This window comes from Thunnus thynnus, chromosome 16 (genome assembly GCF_963924715.1).
Source record: "Thunnus thynnus chromosome 16, fThuThy2.1, whole genome shotgun sequence".
Classification (NCBI taxonomy): domain Eukaryota; kingdom Metazoa; phylum Chordata; class Actinopteri; order Scombriformes; family Scombridae; genus Thunnus; species Thunnus thynnus.
The window spans coordinates 3048161-3064411 of record NC_089532.1 but is presented as its reverse complement, the minus strand read 5'-3'; the positions used below and the strand labels follow the sequence as shown (position 1 = coordinate 3064411).

Here is a 16251-nt window from a genome sequence, read left to right as displayed (position 1 = left end):
GTTGTCTTGTGACCGGACGGGAGAAGGTATCCTTATCCGAATCCTGGGGAAATAAATGAGACACTCCTGCTCCTTTAGCAACTATGTGCCCCTGGTATGCTTGAGTTTCAGCAGCTCAGGATGGAGAAAAAAAAAAGGACACAAAAGCATCTGTAGTGTACGTGTGCTTACAGTCTTTACATACCAGCCTCTCACTGCGGGAAATCATTTTAAATGTGCTTTGTTCTAGGAAAAAAAAAAAAAAAAGGGTCCCCTATTTCCTTCAGACGGTGGTTGTTTCCATCTCTGTGCCAACATCTCATAATCATACTGTAATCCCTCACAAACATTTACCTTTCACTGTGACTCCTTTATTGCAGCTACTGTTGTTGTTGTTGTTGTGAGGATTTGTTAGAGCTTAAAGGAACTGTTCAACAGTTTAAGAAATGTTTCTTTCTTTACAAGCGAACAGTAGTAAACAGCAGGGTCCAAAAGTCTGAGACCGCTTTTCCCTTTCACGTATTAACAGCCCTGCAGCTTTTGGCCTGGCTCAAACTTGGTGCAAAATGCCAACAAATAGTGTAACTTCATCACTCAGTCAGTGAGTGAGTCGGTGACGGACAGACCGGCCCCTGCGGTTCAGCCAAAAAAGGGGAATTTCAACATTTATAATTCCGTTGAGTTAAATGGTCCAGCTGATATCAGATCCAGCTCTAAATGGACCTTGAGGTGAAATTGTTTTGTCAACAGCTGTTTCCCAGGTGAAGAATGAACATTAATCCTACAACTGCAATAAAATGATTCAGAATTACAAATTATTTATTTTTTTTTGGGGGGGGGGGGGGGGGGGGGGGTTGTATTTGACATATTTGTTTCTATCATATCGTAGTCGTAACCGCTCCGATTTCCACACGAAGGAAATGAGACATTCCACTTTCTAGGAACCTCACATCTCCTTTCTTTGAAACAATTTCTATCATCCTGATGCTGTTTGGCTGTTCGGTGATGATTTCATAACAGTGTGTACTTTTCCTAATGATGTCTGCTGATCATGGAATCAACCTTGAGCCTGTGTGTGTGTGAGAGAGAGAGGGGGACGGCATGCGTAAGTGAGCAAAACACACATAAAAACACAGAAGGGTAAAGCCCCGCCCTCTGTGAGGCGGCGGGGCGGAGTCTCGGGCAGTGAGGAGAAACCAGGAAGTAGGTTTTTTTTTCCTGGCAAACTCTTGACAGGTTGGTGATTCTGTCTGGTTTCTGTCTGGCTGCATTCCTGCCGTCACTGCAGCTGTATATACACGGATGAAACGTGACGGGGGGCGTGTCACTGTGCGCCTGATTCACTTTAAGCTGCGTCGTGATTTGTGAATGATATGAGGCGATATGTAAATAAACTAAGAAGAATCAACATATTATCATGTCAGAGAGTCATCGCCAGCTCCAGTCCCTGATAAACCTGCATGATAACATTAAATCTGGGTTCTAATCACTTTAAACTGATCTATTATGGTTCAGTAGGTCCCAACCTGTGGGTCAAATACATCTAATGAGGCACAAGATGATCACCAGGATGCTCTGCAACATTTATTCTTTTGCACTTCTGATCTATCTCCTCATTCACAGCTGTAGAAGCCTTGAGAAGCTACGTATGAACGTGGCACGTCAGGTGGATCTTTCCCTGAACACTAACAATCAAAGAATCAGAGGATTGAAGATGTAGACATGACATATTTTTTCCTGCATCGGTGACACAAACAAGACGGCAGAGCTGACTGACCCGGCTCTGTGTGTGTGATCATGGTGATGATCTACCTGTCTAGGCACGTAGCTAACAGACACAGAGCAGAGGGTACGGAAACAATAACAACACTCAGACAGAGTGAGTCCAACCAGACACTCGACTGGTTTGCGAGGCAGGAAAACAGCAAGCTCCAGTTTTAACACTTACAGTCATCGCTGTACCGATTTCACGATATAATTTCCCAACCCCCCGGGGCTCCAGATTTACTGACTTACGAGCGAGAGACAGAAAGCAGACTGACGCTGTCTGAGGGGAGAGGGCTACGTGTTAGAAGAGCAACTAGAGGAAAGGTGAAGCTACTGTTGAAAATTCCCAGCAGGATGTTGACACCACTGGGCCAACGTGGAAGGACAGAAGAAAATTACATAATCCTGTACCAATATTCTATCTATATATTTATTGACCCATCTAGACTTAGTTGGTCCATCTTTACAAACTGATTAGTGTTAAAACTCACTTTTTACAACATTTTATACAAAGTAAGGTTGAATCTTAAGGGGGAAATGATGCACAAAGATGCAGAATATTTGACAAAATGTTGTTTCAATACGTCACCTAGCGTACACATCGCCGCAGCACAGGCACCGTAAATAAGGGGAAGCAGATGTGTTTAAAAGAAAGTTAAAACGTGGATTTTTTTTGATAAAGTGACTGTCCTATCTGATTTTATTAATGCAGGAGTCTCAAGTCTCGACTTTCAAAATACCTCTCTGATCTGAATCTCATTTCCTTTTGCAGAATCCGAGCAAAAATAGATTCAAGCAAGTTGATTAATTTAAGTGTTTGGCGTGGTTATCACCCCACTAACCCCGACATTCCCTCTCTCACACACACACACACACACACACATATAAACACACACTTACCCTTGAGCAGTGGCAAGGGCGTGAGCTCTATGGGTTTGCCCTGAGAGCGGAACTGGGATGAACTCTGCGACCGCTTCTGCTTGGCCTTCCTGACAGACTTCCGTGAAAATCCGTCCACTTTGTCCACAGATGGAGATGTGGTGGCTGCCGAGGACATAGCCCTGCTGGGAGAAACACAGACGGGGGGGGGGGCAGGGAACGACCAGTTATTAACACCATCACATCAGACGTGAGTTTAGAGCGAGCTCTGACCAGTCAACTGATGGGAAAAACATACTTTAAACTGGAGTTATTACATGATATTTAATAACTACAGATTTTTAAAAAAAAGAGTTTATTTGAACTTGATTCCACTCAAAATGAAAAAGCCTCTGCAGCAGAATTTAGGCCACAGAAACACAAAGTAATGAACAGCGCAGCATATTAACTTTTGGTGAATTAAGTCTGTAAAACGGTAAAAAAAAAACTACACATTCTCACAAAATTACTATAATTTTCTAGTTGATTATTTTGATCTAACCAACAGTCAAAAACACTTAAGACAGCTTCAGATATGAAATAGAGAAAATAAAGCTAATTCTCACATTTGGGAAGCTTCTAAATATTTTGTTGAACCATAAATAAATAAAACAATCTCAGCGTTGTCCTTTAAAAGACTGGAAGAAATCTACAACTGTTTAGGAGCAAAATTACCTCATTTGGTTATTATCCATTCAAGCTTGTACTCTGTGTTGAATAATTTATAATAAATACACAGTAAATTAATACTCTGGGCTTTTTAGTATGGCAGTAAAAATATTTAAAATATTACAAAAATGAAAGAAGTGCTGACGTCCTGGTCGTCTGTGTTACCGGTTTAATTTGTGACTTGAAAGCAGTTCACCGCAATTTTTAAAGACTTTATTTAACCGAGTGTAATTAAGGTCATCTTGATTAAAGTTGAGAAGGTCTCGTCTCAGACTAGAGCTGAAACAATTAGTCCCTTAATTGATTTGTCAGCTGACAGGAAATTAAACAGGAACCATTTCAATTATCGATTTATGGTTTTAGTAGCTTCTTAAGCGAAAATGGCTAAAATTAACCAGTTACAGCTTCTAAAATGTCAATAATCACCGTGATCGTCTGCTGTGATTGTAACCTGAATCTTTTAGGAGTTTCGAACTGCAAACAACAAAACATTTATATAATATCTCACATTTTATAGACCTGACAATCAGTCAAGAATTGCAAGATGAATCGATCATTTTAACAATAATCATGCAGCCTGAAGGCCATGTGTTTCTTCTTGGTAGTGAGTTTAAAAAAAAAAAAAAAAAAAACTAGAAAAGAAAGACAGAAAACAACAACATCCCCGCTGACTGTTTTAGCTTCATATCAGTCCACCTTCCTGCAGCGTTTTATTAGTTCCACAACAAACCTGTGCGGCAAAAGCAGACAGCCTCATTTTCTCAGCATGGGAGACTATTTGGGCCTCAAGTTGAGGTCTGGGTACAGTACACAAAAACACACCGCCTTCATACCTGCCGACCGTCACACACACACACACACACACACACACACACACACACACACACACACACACACACACACACATAGAGAAAACACCACCGTCTGACCACAACAATAGAGCGAGTTCTGCGGCTGCGAGCCTTCGCCACAGAGGGAGGAAGCTGAGGAAAAGTCCGCTGCTGTGTGTTTACTGCTGATTACGTCTGAAAAACTTCTAACAAACTGGCTGCGACGAGAAACACACACACACACGCACACGCACACGAGCCACCGCAGAAGTCACACTTTATTACTGTAAACTGCTGCTAAACTGCTTTGCTCGACCACACCCAAGACAAAATAGAAAGTCGAGATGTATTTTCAGCTACCGAGGGGGAAACGATGAACCGATATACCAACACAAAATACAAAAATCACTGGAGAGATAAAACCACATATTAGCAAACTGCTCTTCTTACATCTTTACCGCTACTGGGACAAAACCTGTGTTAAATAGGAATGTCAGTGCAGAAATACCAAACAGACAATATATTTCTGGCCGTTTAAAGAAAGTCTTACCATTATGTAAGAGTTTAATGTCCTGCTCAGTACATTTGTTGACCAAATGTTATGTTATAAGTCAAAAACTGGCTTCAAAATTCCCTTATTGGATCTAAACCGAAGCTTAAAGGTCAGTTTAGACCAAAGATTCACGATGAGACAAATTGAAACTTGCAGCGCGCCGGTCTGCAACGTTCTGAAACCTGCTGGTTTACACCCATGTACTTCCGTTCTAACTGCCAGCTTTTAAGGCGTTTTTTTGTAGCGGGATAATTTGTATTTGTAGTGTCTTAAAATATGAATTATGATAGCGAGTTAAGTTGCAGTTCAAGCATTGATGAAACGGTCAAAACATTAAAAAACTTCCAAAACTCTGACGTCATAAAACCAGCTACTGGCGACTTGACAAGCTGAGACGGACCAGTTTACACCCCTGCAACGTCAGGTGGCCGGAGCTCAGGAGGTGGAGCGGGTCGTCCACTACTCTGAAGTTTGGTGGATCGATCCAGACTCCTCCGGCCCGCATGTCTGCTGTGTGTTTGAGGAAGATGTTGAACCCAAAACTGCTCCTGAAGGCTGTGTGAGTTTGTGTGAAACGCTTTGAGTGATTGGACGACTAGAAAGATGCTTTATAAATGCAGTTAATTTACCTAATTACCATTTAACGCTCTAAATCCGTTTCATCTTGTCACAAATCTTTGGAGTAAACTGGACTTTACAGGCATGTTGTTGGGAACTGCTGCCTGAATAGTCTGAACCAAATTTCATGGCGATCCATTAAACATTTGTTGGAGCTTCACCACAAACATGACTAAAAATACTGATGGTGGACTGAAGCTGAGTTAAGTAATTTAAGTGTCGATGTTATGTTCTTAACTCCTATTAGGATTAAATGTTTATACACAACAACAACAACAACAACAGGTGACACTGATGTCACGAGAGGAAATAGATCCTTACGTAGTCCACACTCACTCAGCTGGGTGACATAAAGGCGTGAGAGAGAAATGAATTAGAGGCTCGATCGACATGTAATAAGACGAGGATGAGACGCTGCGGGCCGTGCTCTCTAACGCTCTGTCAAAGTCACACAGGCAGTCATAGAGTATGTCCAGCAGGCCTCGTACATAACAGAGTGGACACACACACACACACACACCCACACACACACACACACCCACACACACACACACACACACACGTACGTCATCCTGCTGCCCGAGGATGTGGACAGCACTGGCTGGCAGTGAAAGCCTTTTACAGGCTATCTGAGGCTGCACAGCTGATCGTCTATCATCATACACGGTATACTGCGGGATTTAAAAGTGATTCATGACTGCCGAGTAGCAGCGCGTCCATCTGTGGTTAGAGACCGTGGCGGCGTTGATGCCATATGACGTGTAAACGGAGGGAGATAATAATCAAAACTGACACCTGTGATTAATACGCAGAGTTCCTTAAACTGTTGAAACTTCATTTTTCACACTCTCTCTCTTCGACAAAATAAGCATTAATGTAAACCAGCGGTGTAATTTGTACACATTTACATCATCAGTCCATTAAAGTAACACCTGCTGACGGCGACAAACGACAGCGTTACAGCCTCTAGAGCTGGATACACACACATTCATAATAGATTCTTAAAGTCCAGAGTTGGATCTTTGCATTTGCGACTTTTAACTTTTATTATTTTTGCTCAACTGTTTTGCACATCTTATTTAATATGAGCCTATCAGGAGGAAGGACATTAGAGCGAGAGAAAGTTAGCGTGCTGCAGGTAGCGAGGACCTTTTTGTTCAGACGGTGGTGGACGATGAATGATAACCTTCATCCCTGAAGTATTCTTGGTTTTATTTGTTAAGATAAATGAACTGAAAGCAGTACCACGTACTGAGCGGTCAGTGTCGAGCTCACTGGAGTTCAGTAGGTTGGAAACCTTCCTCGTTCATTTGCAGCTGAGGTCTTCAGTGTATGTTGTGGCCTGTTAGTGGAAATTAATTCCCCTGAACTACTTGCTGTGACGTCAGAATAACACAATAAGTGAGCAGGAGTCATATTAATGGTGGTATCGTTTCCGGTTTTTCAAATATTTCTGTGCATTATCTAAACTTTCTGGATATAGTGCTGAATGATTAATAATCTTCAATCTAAATTGTGATCCGTACATTGTTGACTTCAGCAGCCATACTAATTCAACAAATTCAACCTGCTGCAGCAAATTTACATTAACTTAATACCACTGATGCAATAAATGTGGGCTCAATTGGTCCTTTTATCTATGGAAAAGTTGCCAAATTCAATTAAAATGGATTTTTTTCTGACTGACTGTGTGAATGTCAACAAGAAGTAACTTTTCTTTTTTTTTTTCAATAATTTATTTGATGCTATTAATGTAGAGACAAGATGGGCTTGTGATTCTAAATCTATGTTCTACAGTTTCATAATTGCAATTACAGTTGGACAACTCACTTCAAGATATTTTGACGGTGCCTTCATACTGGTCTCACAGCCGTCTGTACGTAGAGACCAGGCTCGGAGGACGGCTCGTTTCGGTGTAAATTAGGTTGTAGCTCGTTGTCTATCTTACTACTTCAGGAAAGAGGCGTTGTTTGTGTTTTAACAACATTTCGCTTATGAGTTATTAATCTGGGAAGTTCAACCGCGTGATCCGTTCTTAACACAACTCACAGAGAAGGAAAAATGTTACCACACCGGTGACTTCAGGTCATGCAGGTAATGCAGCTGCGTGATACCAGTAAGCTACGCTGTGTCGTCTTTGAAATGTCGCTGGTTTTTGGGGTTTTTTTTAAAATTTTGGACACGCACAAGTAGGCGGGAGTGGAGAGAAAAAAAAAATACTGGGAGAATCACCGATCCTGCTTGTGAAGGTCGAAAATCAAACGCTCATTTCAATCCATTTTCAATTCAGAATCAAAGTCTTTACTTGGAATAAAGCTCTAGACATCTACACTCAACAGATACAGATTCTCATATGACAAAACCAATTACATGTACATGACAAGAGAGTCAGTCATCTGCCAGCACGGCTCATTGTCGTCTCTTTCATAACCACACAGCTGTTAATGATCCATCTGTGTGATCCGCTGCCTTCTGTATCGTCACCAGGGTGAGAAAATACCTCCAGCTGATCTGTCTTATTGGCGGCTGCTAAGTTTAACCTCTACACCCAGCCGGTCTGGCAGGTAACTCGCCGCCGCCGCCGCCGATCTAGAAATCCTGCTCGGGTTCTAATACTCCTACTGTGTGACAAATATAAGCATGAAATTTAAATTTCCTGTCCGGGTCGACTGCTTTGCCTTTCAAACCTTGGCGCAGGACTATTCAAATGTCATACAAAGTGAGTCCCAGCAGCATCTCAGCCTTATCGGTGTAATAGTGTAAACACAACAAAAAGTGCAAGTTGACACCTCGACACCTGTTCTCTGCTGCTGCTGCTGCTCCTCGCAGAGACCAGACAAAGAGGGCCGAGGCCTCTGAGATCACCTTCGCTCTGAGATAATCCCGGGCTAATGGCTTATAGTGGAACCTCTACTGACGTACACAACCTTTAACGCCTTTCTGACCATCAGGTTTTATTCCTGTAAACAGTTAAAACCAAAATGACTGAAACAGCAGCTGCCATCAAATATTTTAAAAGAAAGTTTCACTCACAGGCTAAAGGTTGTTTTTCTCTTATCAGACACACAGGTCTAAAGATACAGAGCGTCATATAGAGCTGAAACGATTAGTAGATTAATCCATCAACAGAATTAACCGACAGCCACCATCCGTGAATAATTACTGGTTGGACAAAACATTTTAAGACGCCACTTTAGACTCTGACAAAAGGCTTTAAAAGAGCATTTTAAAGGGCTGCAATTAACATCCATTCATCTGACAAATATTTTTTAGATTCCCTGACTATTAGATGTCAGTAAATATTGAAAAATGCTTGTTATCGTTTCCCAAGCTGACATCTTCCAATGTCTTGTTTTATCCGACCATCAGTCCAAAGATATTCAGTTTACCATCACGTATGAATGAAAAGCATCAAATTCTCATTAGCTGGCATCAGCAAATTTTTGAATTTTTACTTAAAAAGACAATGAAGAGAATATCAAACAGTTGCCGTGTAATTTTCTGTCTATCGACTATTGACAATATCAGTCAATCGATTAAATGAGAAAATAGAGCGTAAGCATTAATGAGAGGAATCATTTATGCAGCTCTAGTGTCGTCTGCTGTACACACTGTAAAGCCCTTCCAGGTAAATTTTTGATTTTCGTCTCTATAAATAATTTTTTTTTTTTAAATACTGTCCTCACGTTCCTACTACATCCGAATGCAACTCTCAGTCTCTGCAAGGATGACTAACACGGCGAGTCGGCTTCATTCATTCAGCTCAAACCCACTCTGTCTGCAGCATCTTAGGAAGCGACTGGGAAGTTGTACCTCTTCATAAGCAGCGAGGGGGAAAAGATTCACCAGTGACCGACTCTCCGCGTCTGCCTGCTACATCACCAATGGCAACGCTGAATATTCACAGGCGCTTTTATGCTTTCGCCAGCGGGTGAATGCCAACAGTGAAAACGGACAAACTACAATCATTCTCCCTCAGAAAATTTTTTTTAAAAAAACGTACCGATGGAGTTAGTTCAGCTCCACTTACCTGTGCAAAGGGGCACTGGAATCCCCATGTACAACCATCAGTCCCTCACTGTCTATCTCCCCCTCTCTCCCTCTCTCTCTCTCTCTCTCTCCTCCACCTCTGACAAGCCGGCTAATGGCGAAAAACACTCCGGTGCCACCACAGAACAAGAGTGAGAGCAAGACTACGGAGGCTGGTCAGGCGTATGGCACCGAAGCACCAAAGCCATTCCCCTCCCCATGCCTCTTACATAAGAGACCAGATGACATCTAAACAGGCTGAGGGAGGGTGGGATTAAAGAACAAGGAGGAAGGAGAGAGAGAGAGAGAGAGAGAGAGAGAGAGAGGAGGGGGCAACGGCGAGCAACAGGGAGAGCAACAGAAAGGGAGGAAGAGGAGGGAGGGGAGGGGAGCTGCTGTTCGACAGGAAGTCAACAAATAGGCAGAGCGAAAAGGAGCTGAAGTGAGGGAACAAAACGCACACACCAATGTGTACAGGAACACACACACACACACACACACACCGGAGATAAAAAAAAAGGAGGCTGGCAAGGAAAAGCTTGAGGATCTCGCCTGTGGTCTGAAGCCAAAAATCAAACATCGCTGCACTTCTGATACAACTTTGGGCGTGACTAACGCTTCCTTTATACAATAGCTTCATCTAAATTCAGGTACGATCTGGAGGAGAACAAGTTTAATGTGAATATGATGGACTACAAGAAAGAAACAGCTTCAGAACACTGCATCACCTTTACCCTAAATACAGCCTTGACATTGATATTATTAGCTGCAACTAAGAATACTGATTAACCTGCAGATTATTTACACTATCAGTCAATTAACGGATTGATCTATAAAGAGCAAGCATTTCTTTTTTCAATCTTTTTTTTCTTTAAAAAGCTACAAAAACAGAAAACATTGACATTCGAGCAGCTGGATTCAGTGACTTTTTTTGCTAAAAAAAAAAAGACTTTTACAAGTGATTCATTCACCCCAAAAATATCTTTCATTCATTCGATTCCTGTCAGCTGACTAATCAATGAAGCGACGCATCTTTCAGCTCTATATATATATTCACTGTTTTCATTCTGAATTCTACACATATTCGAGGGATTAATACTTATCTGTGTTTGCATCCTGTTGTTGTTCATTTGTGGACAGATGCTACATTCATGATCTACATTCATGATCTACACCAGAAACTAAAAAAAAAAAGTCCTTAAATTAGGGCTGCAGCTATTTATCAGTAATTTTCCAACTGTTTTTCTAATTAACGGATTAACTGTAATTCTATAAGACGTCAGAAAATAGTTTTCTAAAGCCCAAGGTGACATCTTCACATATCTTTTTAATTATAAAAAGAGTAAGAAAACCAGCAAATATTCAAATTTGACGAGCTGGAACCACTTGAGTTTATAGCGTCTCTGCTTTAAATAATTACTTACATGTTGACTGGATTATTAGAATTGCTGCAGAGTCATTTTCTGTCAACTGACTAATCATTCCAGCGCTATAAACTGTACACACACACACAGTCTGATATTCAGCATCTCTGTATTCACATCCTGTGGTTTACATTTACAAAAGGGGAGCTACAAAGCATCATTCACCATGACGTAAATGTGCTGCTACAACTTTGTGGCCGTTACTGACTCAAGGAGCCAGAACTGAGCCAGTATAATCTGAGTTACATGTCTATCATGGCGAGAAAATTATTTAGACATAATAAGAAGGAAAGGTTATTTACATATGAATTTCCTAGAGTTGCTGATGAATGGATAAGTGGTCGCAGCACTAATTAAATTAATGCCAGATATACTATTTTAAATGCTTCTACTATTCAGTTTTTCAGAAAATCTCCTGTTGCCACTACTGACTGACTGCAGCACGTCTAATATTAGTGTGATTCATTCATGGGATAATTACGCTGTTCACACAGCAGAGAACAAATGAACTCAGCAACTTTGAGACCCACACAGCTACACAGAGCTGATAAGAGGGAGGCAGTTACTCCACCAGCGTCGCCATAAACACAGGAGACTTTGGATGTTAAGCTATCTTCGATACGGTGTGACATTCAGAAACCTTCGAGATGAGCCGGCGTGAGCAAAAAAAAAAAAAAAAAAAAAAAAAAACACAAAACACACTCTGACACAGCAAATACCATCACGTGTAAATATTCAACGCCACACCTGGTCTCTGGCATGCTGCTGTCATTCACACCTGACTGACAGAACGGAGGCCAGGTAGGAAGAAAAAAGAAGACATTTCAAACTGACAGAAGAAGTTTGTTTTTCACTCTTAAAACCACCAAACACTCTTATATTTATCTTTCTGCATGTGTCTCCCTCATCACCATGTTTCTACCTCTCATCATCCGTGTTGCTACAGTGTTATTATGACGATCTCCCTCCGACTGCTTGTAAACACACTTTCTGAGATGTTGAAACAATGTTTGGCGATACAAGAAAACATGACAGACCAGTCGGCGGTGGCATATTTAGAGTTGGCACTTTGTCAGACACAGTATCTTAGTGCAAAGCCAGTCAAAGTTCATATCAGATTATCGCCACACATTTGACAGTTGGCTTCACTTGACAGGAAAAGCTAAACTTGTCTCGGGGCAGATTCGCAGGGCTTTTTTTTTTCAACCCATGAGGATTAAACATCAGCATTTACTTTTTTTTTTTTTTTTTTTTTTTTTTAAAGCAAACCTGCCCAATGCTTTCCTGACAAGAGATGTACCGTTATACTGTTTCTACTATATACACCGCGGTGAAACTTTCTGACGGGATCAATACAACCATTTCCGTCATTACCGTGATTGTTGTCGTTTTCAGACGACATCGTGAACATTAGCGGTTTGATTTTGTAAAGCCACAAGCGACCTGTGAGAGCCCAGTATAACTACATTTAAAAAATTCTCTCTTTTAAAAATGTATTTAACTGTTAACAAGAAGCAGATATAAAGAAATCAATCAGTTTCATCAGGAAAAGTCCTTAAATTTCCAAAATATGAATGTAGAATCAAAGAGACACTGAGATGGCTTTAAGGTGATTTCCAGTCGACTGTCTTTAAACAACCAACTTTTGTTTACAGACTTTAAACTGTTTGTGATGTTATTACTCACACAAAGTCCAATAAAGCTGCGACATACAGACACACACACACAGCTCAGAGAACTAAATCCAGAGCAAACATGTTGTGAAGTAACTTCACTAAATTTTAGCACTAATAGTAGGATTTAAGGAAACACTGACAATTATCATGATAATTCCGATTACCGTGATATTTTTACCTACAATAATACGATAATGCACGTCCCTAGTCACACATTTGACAGTTGGCTTCACTTGACAGGAAAGATAAACTTGTCTCAGGCACAGATTCGCAGGGCTTTTTCAACCCATGAGGATTAAACATCAGCATTTACTTTTTAAGCAAACCTGCCCCAATGCTTTCCTGACATCAGCTCTGCCTGGAAAGATCAGCCACTAAGCCACCACCTAAGCCAAATAACACAATAAAGATTATATCCATTTACAATGCAATAAGGGACATTTAATATTACATATTTACTGCTAACCAGTGGTGGAAAGTAACTAAGTACATTTACTCAAATACTCTAAGTACAATTTTGTATGTCATATATAATAATATTTAAGTCAGAGAGACCAAACATCTACTTTTACTTTCATACTTTAACTACATTTTGCTGCTAATACTTATGTACTTATACTTATGTCTGATTTTTCATGCAGGACTTTTACTTGTAATGGAGTATTTTTACATTGCTGTTTTAGTACTTTAACTTAAATAAATGATCTAAATACTTCTTCTAGTACTGCAGTTATCAGCAAAGTAGGCCATCAGCTGCATAAGGTCAAAAATCAAGCCGTTTAGGGGAGCTGGCGTTAGTTGGCCATGTTGGGCCTGGCAGCAGAACATTCAAAACTTGACAGCGCGATAGCTAGCTGGCTAGCAACGTTAGCTCCCCGATTAACCGTTACAAAGCGTTTGAATATCAACGCATATATCGTTAGCTACTTGTCTCCTCAGAGCACAGAAAACACTTAAATATTACTAACATGCAGACAAGCCAGCATTTTGTGAAAGCTGCCAAGCTTTAAAGGGAGAAAACGGCGTTTTACTTTGCTAGCAAAACGTTAGTACTACGGCTATCGCGGGTTAGCTAACATGGAGCTAGCCTTTAGCTTGCTAGCCGCCACCAGCAAAAGGAAACACAACAGCCGATATATAAAAACATGTGATTCAAATCTGACTTTTACATGTGTGCTAATGAGATAACGTTACCTGGGCGGACTTGGGCGATCACCCATCATCCCAGATGTAAATACAGAGGGGAGGTGGGGGGAGGCAGTGCTAATGCTGCTACCGTTAGCTAGCGCTCACAGGCTGATAGAGAGCGGCCGGGCTGGGAGACACACACCGTCCCGAGTGAGCCGAGCCCGGCGAGCTGCAGCCGACCGAGCGGGGCTGTTTGTTAGCTTTTTTCCTCGATTCACAGTACTTTACCTTGATCCTCTGCGGTTCGCGACGGAGACGGCGGCGAGGAGTTATCCTATGTGTGTTTTTTTGGGGAGGGGGGGTGATGTACCGGGGCTAACCGTGAGGCTACCTCCAGCTCGTTGCGGACAGCCTCTCCCTCAAGCAGCGGCGGAGCAGCAGGAAAATCTCGGCCTGAAAGCAGCCAAAACCCACGAGTGCCGTTTTTCCTTTCCAACAGAATAACCCTCAAACTCCCATTAATAACAGAACACGGCTGTATAAAACGAGCAGCTCAACGCAATTACATTCCCGTTACTGCTTCAACTGCTTGTCTTCGCAAAACCCCTGGATTTTTGTGTTTTCCTCCGCTCGGTTACGATCCGGGGCTGTTTCTTTTCACCCTTTTGTCAACACTGCTGGCTGGCGGACACCACGGCACACATAACACGGACGGGTTCAAGAGCGACGTACGACGACGATTGGCTGCCGGCAGCGATGTCGAGCGTTGTGATTGGCCGATAGGAGACGTCAATCATCATACGGGAGAGAAATGAGGCTCCCCGCTCCTGAATCCGTCGGTTAGGTGGAGGAGGAGGAAGAGGAGGAGGAGAAGGGAGAAAGGAAAGACAGATCGGGGCAGAAAGAGGAGTCTCTCTCCGCCACACAGCATGCAGGAATGAGGCTAAACCTGTCCGAGGCCCAGCCCTTTCGCTTCCACACTTTTATTTTAGCCGCACATTGACGCCCGATTCGTCGCAGCTTTACTGTATATTCACTGTGTTCTCGTCGTGTGCAGGAAGAATGGATTTCAGTGCAAACCGAGAGATTACAGAGGGATATATGTTAGCAGGAAGAGAGTTACATAACTATAATATATAGGTCTACTATGAATATAGCTAATGCTGGAGCACGTGGGCGTACATATGGGGAGGTGAAGGGTGGAAAACTTATTCCCATCCAGTATTCCCAGATGGGACCAGTGGTGGAAAGTAACTAAATACATTCACTCAAGTACTGAACATAAAGGGTGGGTTCACAATTTTTCAATCCTGTCCTAAAACAACATTCAGGAGCCCAAATGAACATTGAAACATGGTTTTTATTGCTGTAATCATTCCTCCTGTTCATACTGACCATTAGAAAATATCTTTCAACGTTACAGTCTTTTTGGTGCCAAAGTCCCTCTTTTTGTTACTATACTTCCACCACAGCTCAACAGGGAAACACTGTCCAAGGAAACACAAAGAGGGAATTTGATGCTAAAAAGACTGTAAATGTGTCAGATATCCACTTGATATGACTAACTCAGACTGCTGAAGCTGAATATAAGTTTCACAGAGACTTTTAAATGACTGTGTGGACACACAGTGGATTTTGGCCTCCATCACTTACATTGAAAGCACATTTGAAGAATCTTTTAATATCCAGTATGAACAGGAGGAATGATTACAGCGAGGAAAACCTCTTTCACTGTTACTATGGACACCTAACTGTTGTTTTAAGACACACTTGGAAAAATTGTGAACCGCTCCTTTAAGTACCATTTTGAGGTACTTGACCTTTACTTGAGTATTTCCATGTGATGCTACTTTATACTTCCACTCTACTACATTTCAAGGGGAAATATTGTACTTTCTACTCCACTACATTTATTTGACAGCTTTAGTTACTTTTCAGATGAAGATTTGACACAATGGATAATATAACAAGCTTTTAAAATACAACACACTGTTAAAGATGAAACCAGTGGTTTCCAACCTTTTTGGCTTTTGACGTCTTATAAAAAGCAGTGTGTAGTCGGGGTCACATTTCACATGTGTTAACAGCTCCACCAAATAGTGATTTTTCCCTCTAAACTTCTCACATGCTTTCATTTCAATAAATGTTCAAATGATCCAATATTTCAGCAAAAATCAAAGATTAGAGAAAAAGTCCAAAAACTCTCCCATTAATCATCTCACGACCCCTCAGATTTATCTACTGACCCTTTGGAGGGGCCTGACCCCTAGGTTGGGAACCACTGGACTAAATTAGTTAACTGTATATAAAGTAGTGTAAACTAGCTCCACCTCCAGCAGCTACAACAGTAACATGCTGCTCTAACACTGATGCTTCACTATTAATAATCTAATGATGTCATATATAATAATATATCAGTCAGAGGGACCAAACCACTACTTTTACTGCAATACTTTAACTACATCAAGCTCATAATACTTATGTACTTTTACTGCAATACTTTGACTACATCAAGCTCATAATACTTCAGGAAAGTGTTTGGTTCTATCACCTCTGGTCTTCTGTTTTATCAGTAGAATTTGTCAAACTTAAATCCAACGGGAACAATTAGAAACATTAACAATAGTAAAAATTATCACAACCCACACAACATAGTCTTT

At 41.3% G+C, this 16251-nt stretch overlaps 1 protein-coding gene across 5 annotated transcripts in view; it reads right to left on the bottom strand.

The window, feature by feature from the left end:
* ppp2r5eb (protein phosphatase 2, regulatory subunit B', epsilon isoform b) overlaps positions 1-14293 on the bottom strand; it is a 49099-nt gene extending 34806 nt beyond the window's left edge. The window contains exons 1-2 of one of the 5 annotated variants that reach the window (XM_067614128.1): positions 13658-14293; positions 2647-2810 (exon numbers count right to left, since the gene is read on the bottom strand). In XM_067614128.1, coding sequence (XP_067470229.1) covers positions 2647-2810; positions 13658-13686 — 193 coding nt within the window. In that variant the 5' untranslated portion in view covers positions 13687-14293. Of the gene's footprint in view, positions 1-2646; positions 2811-9364; positions 9529-13657 lie in introns of those variants that run through there. The other 4 variants (XM_067614129.1, XM_067614130.1, XM_067614131.1 and 1 more) reach the window with 4 other exon arrangements.
* Between the last annotated feature and the right edge of the window lie 1958 nt (positions 14294-16251).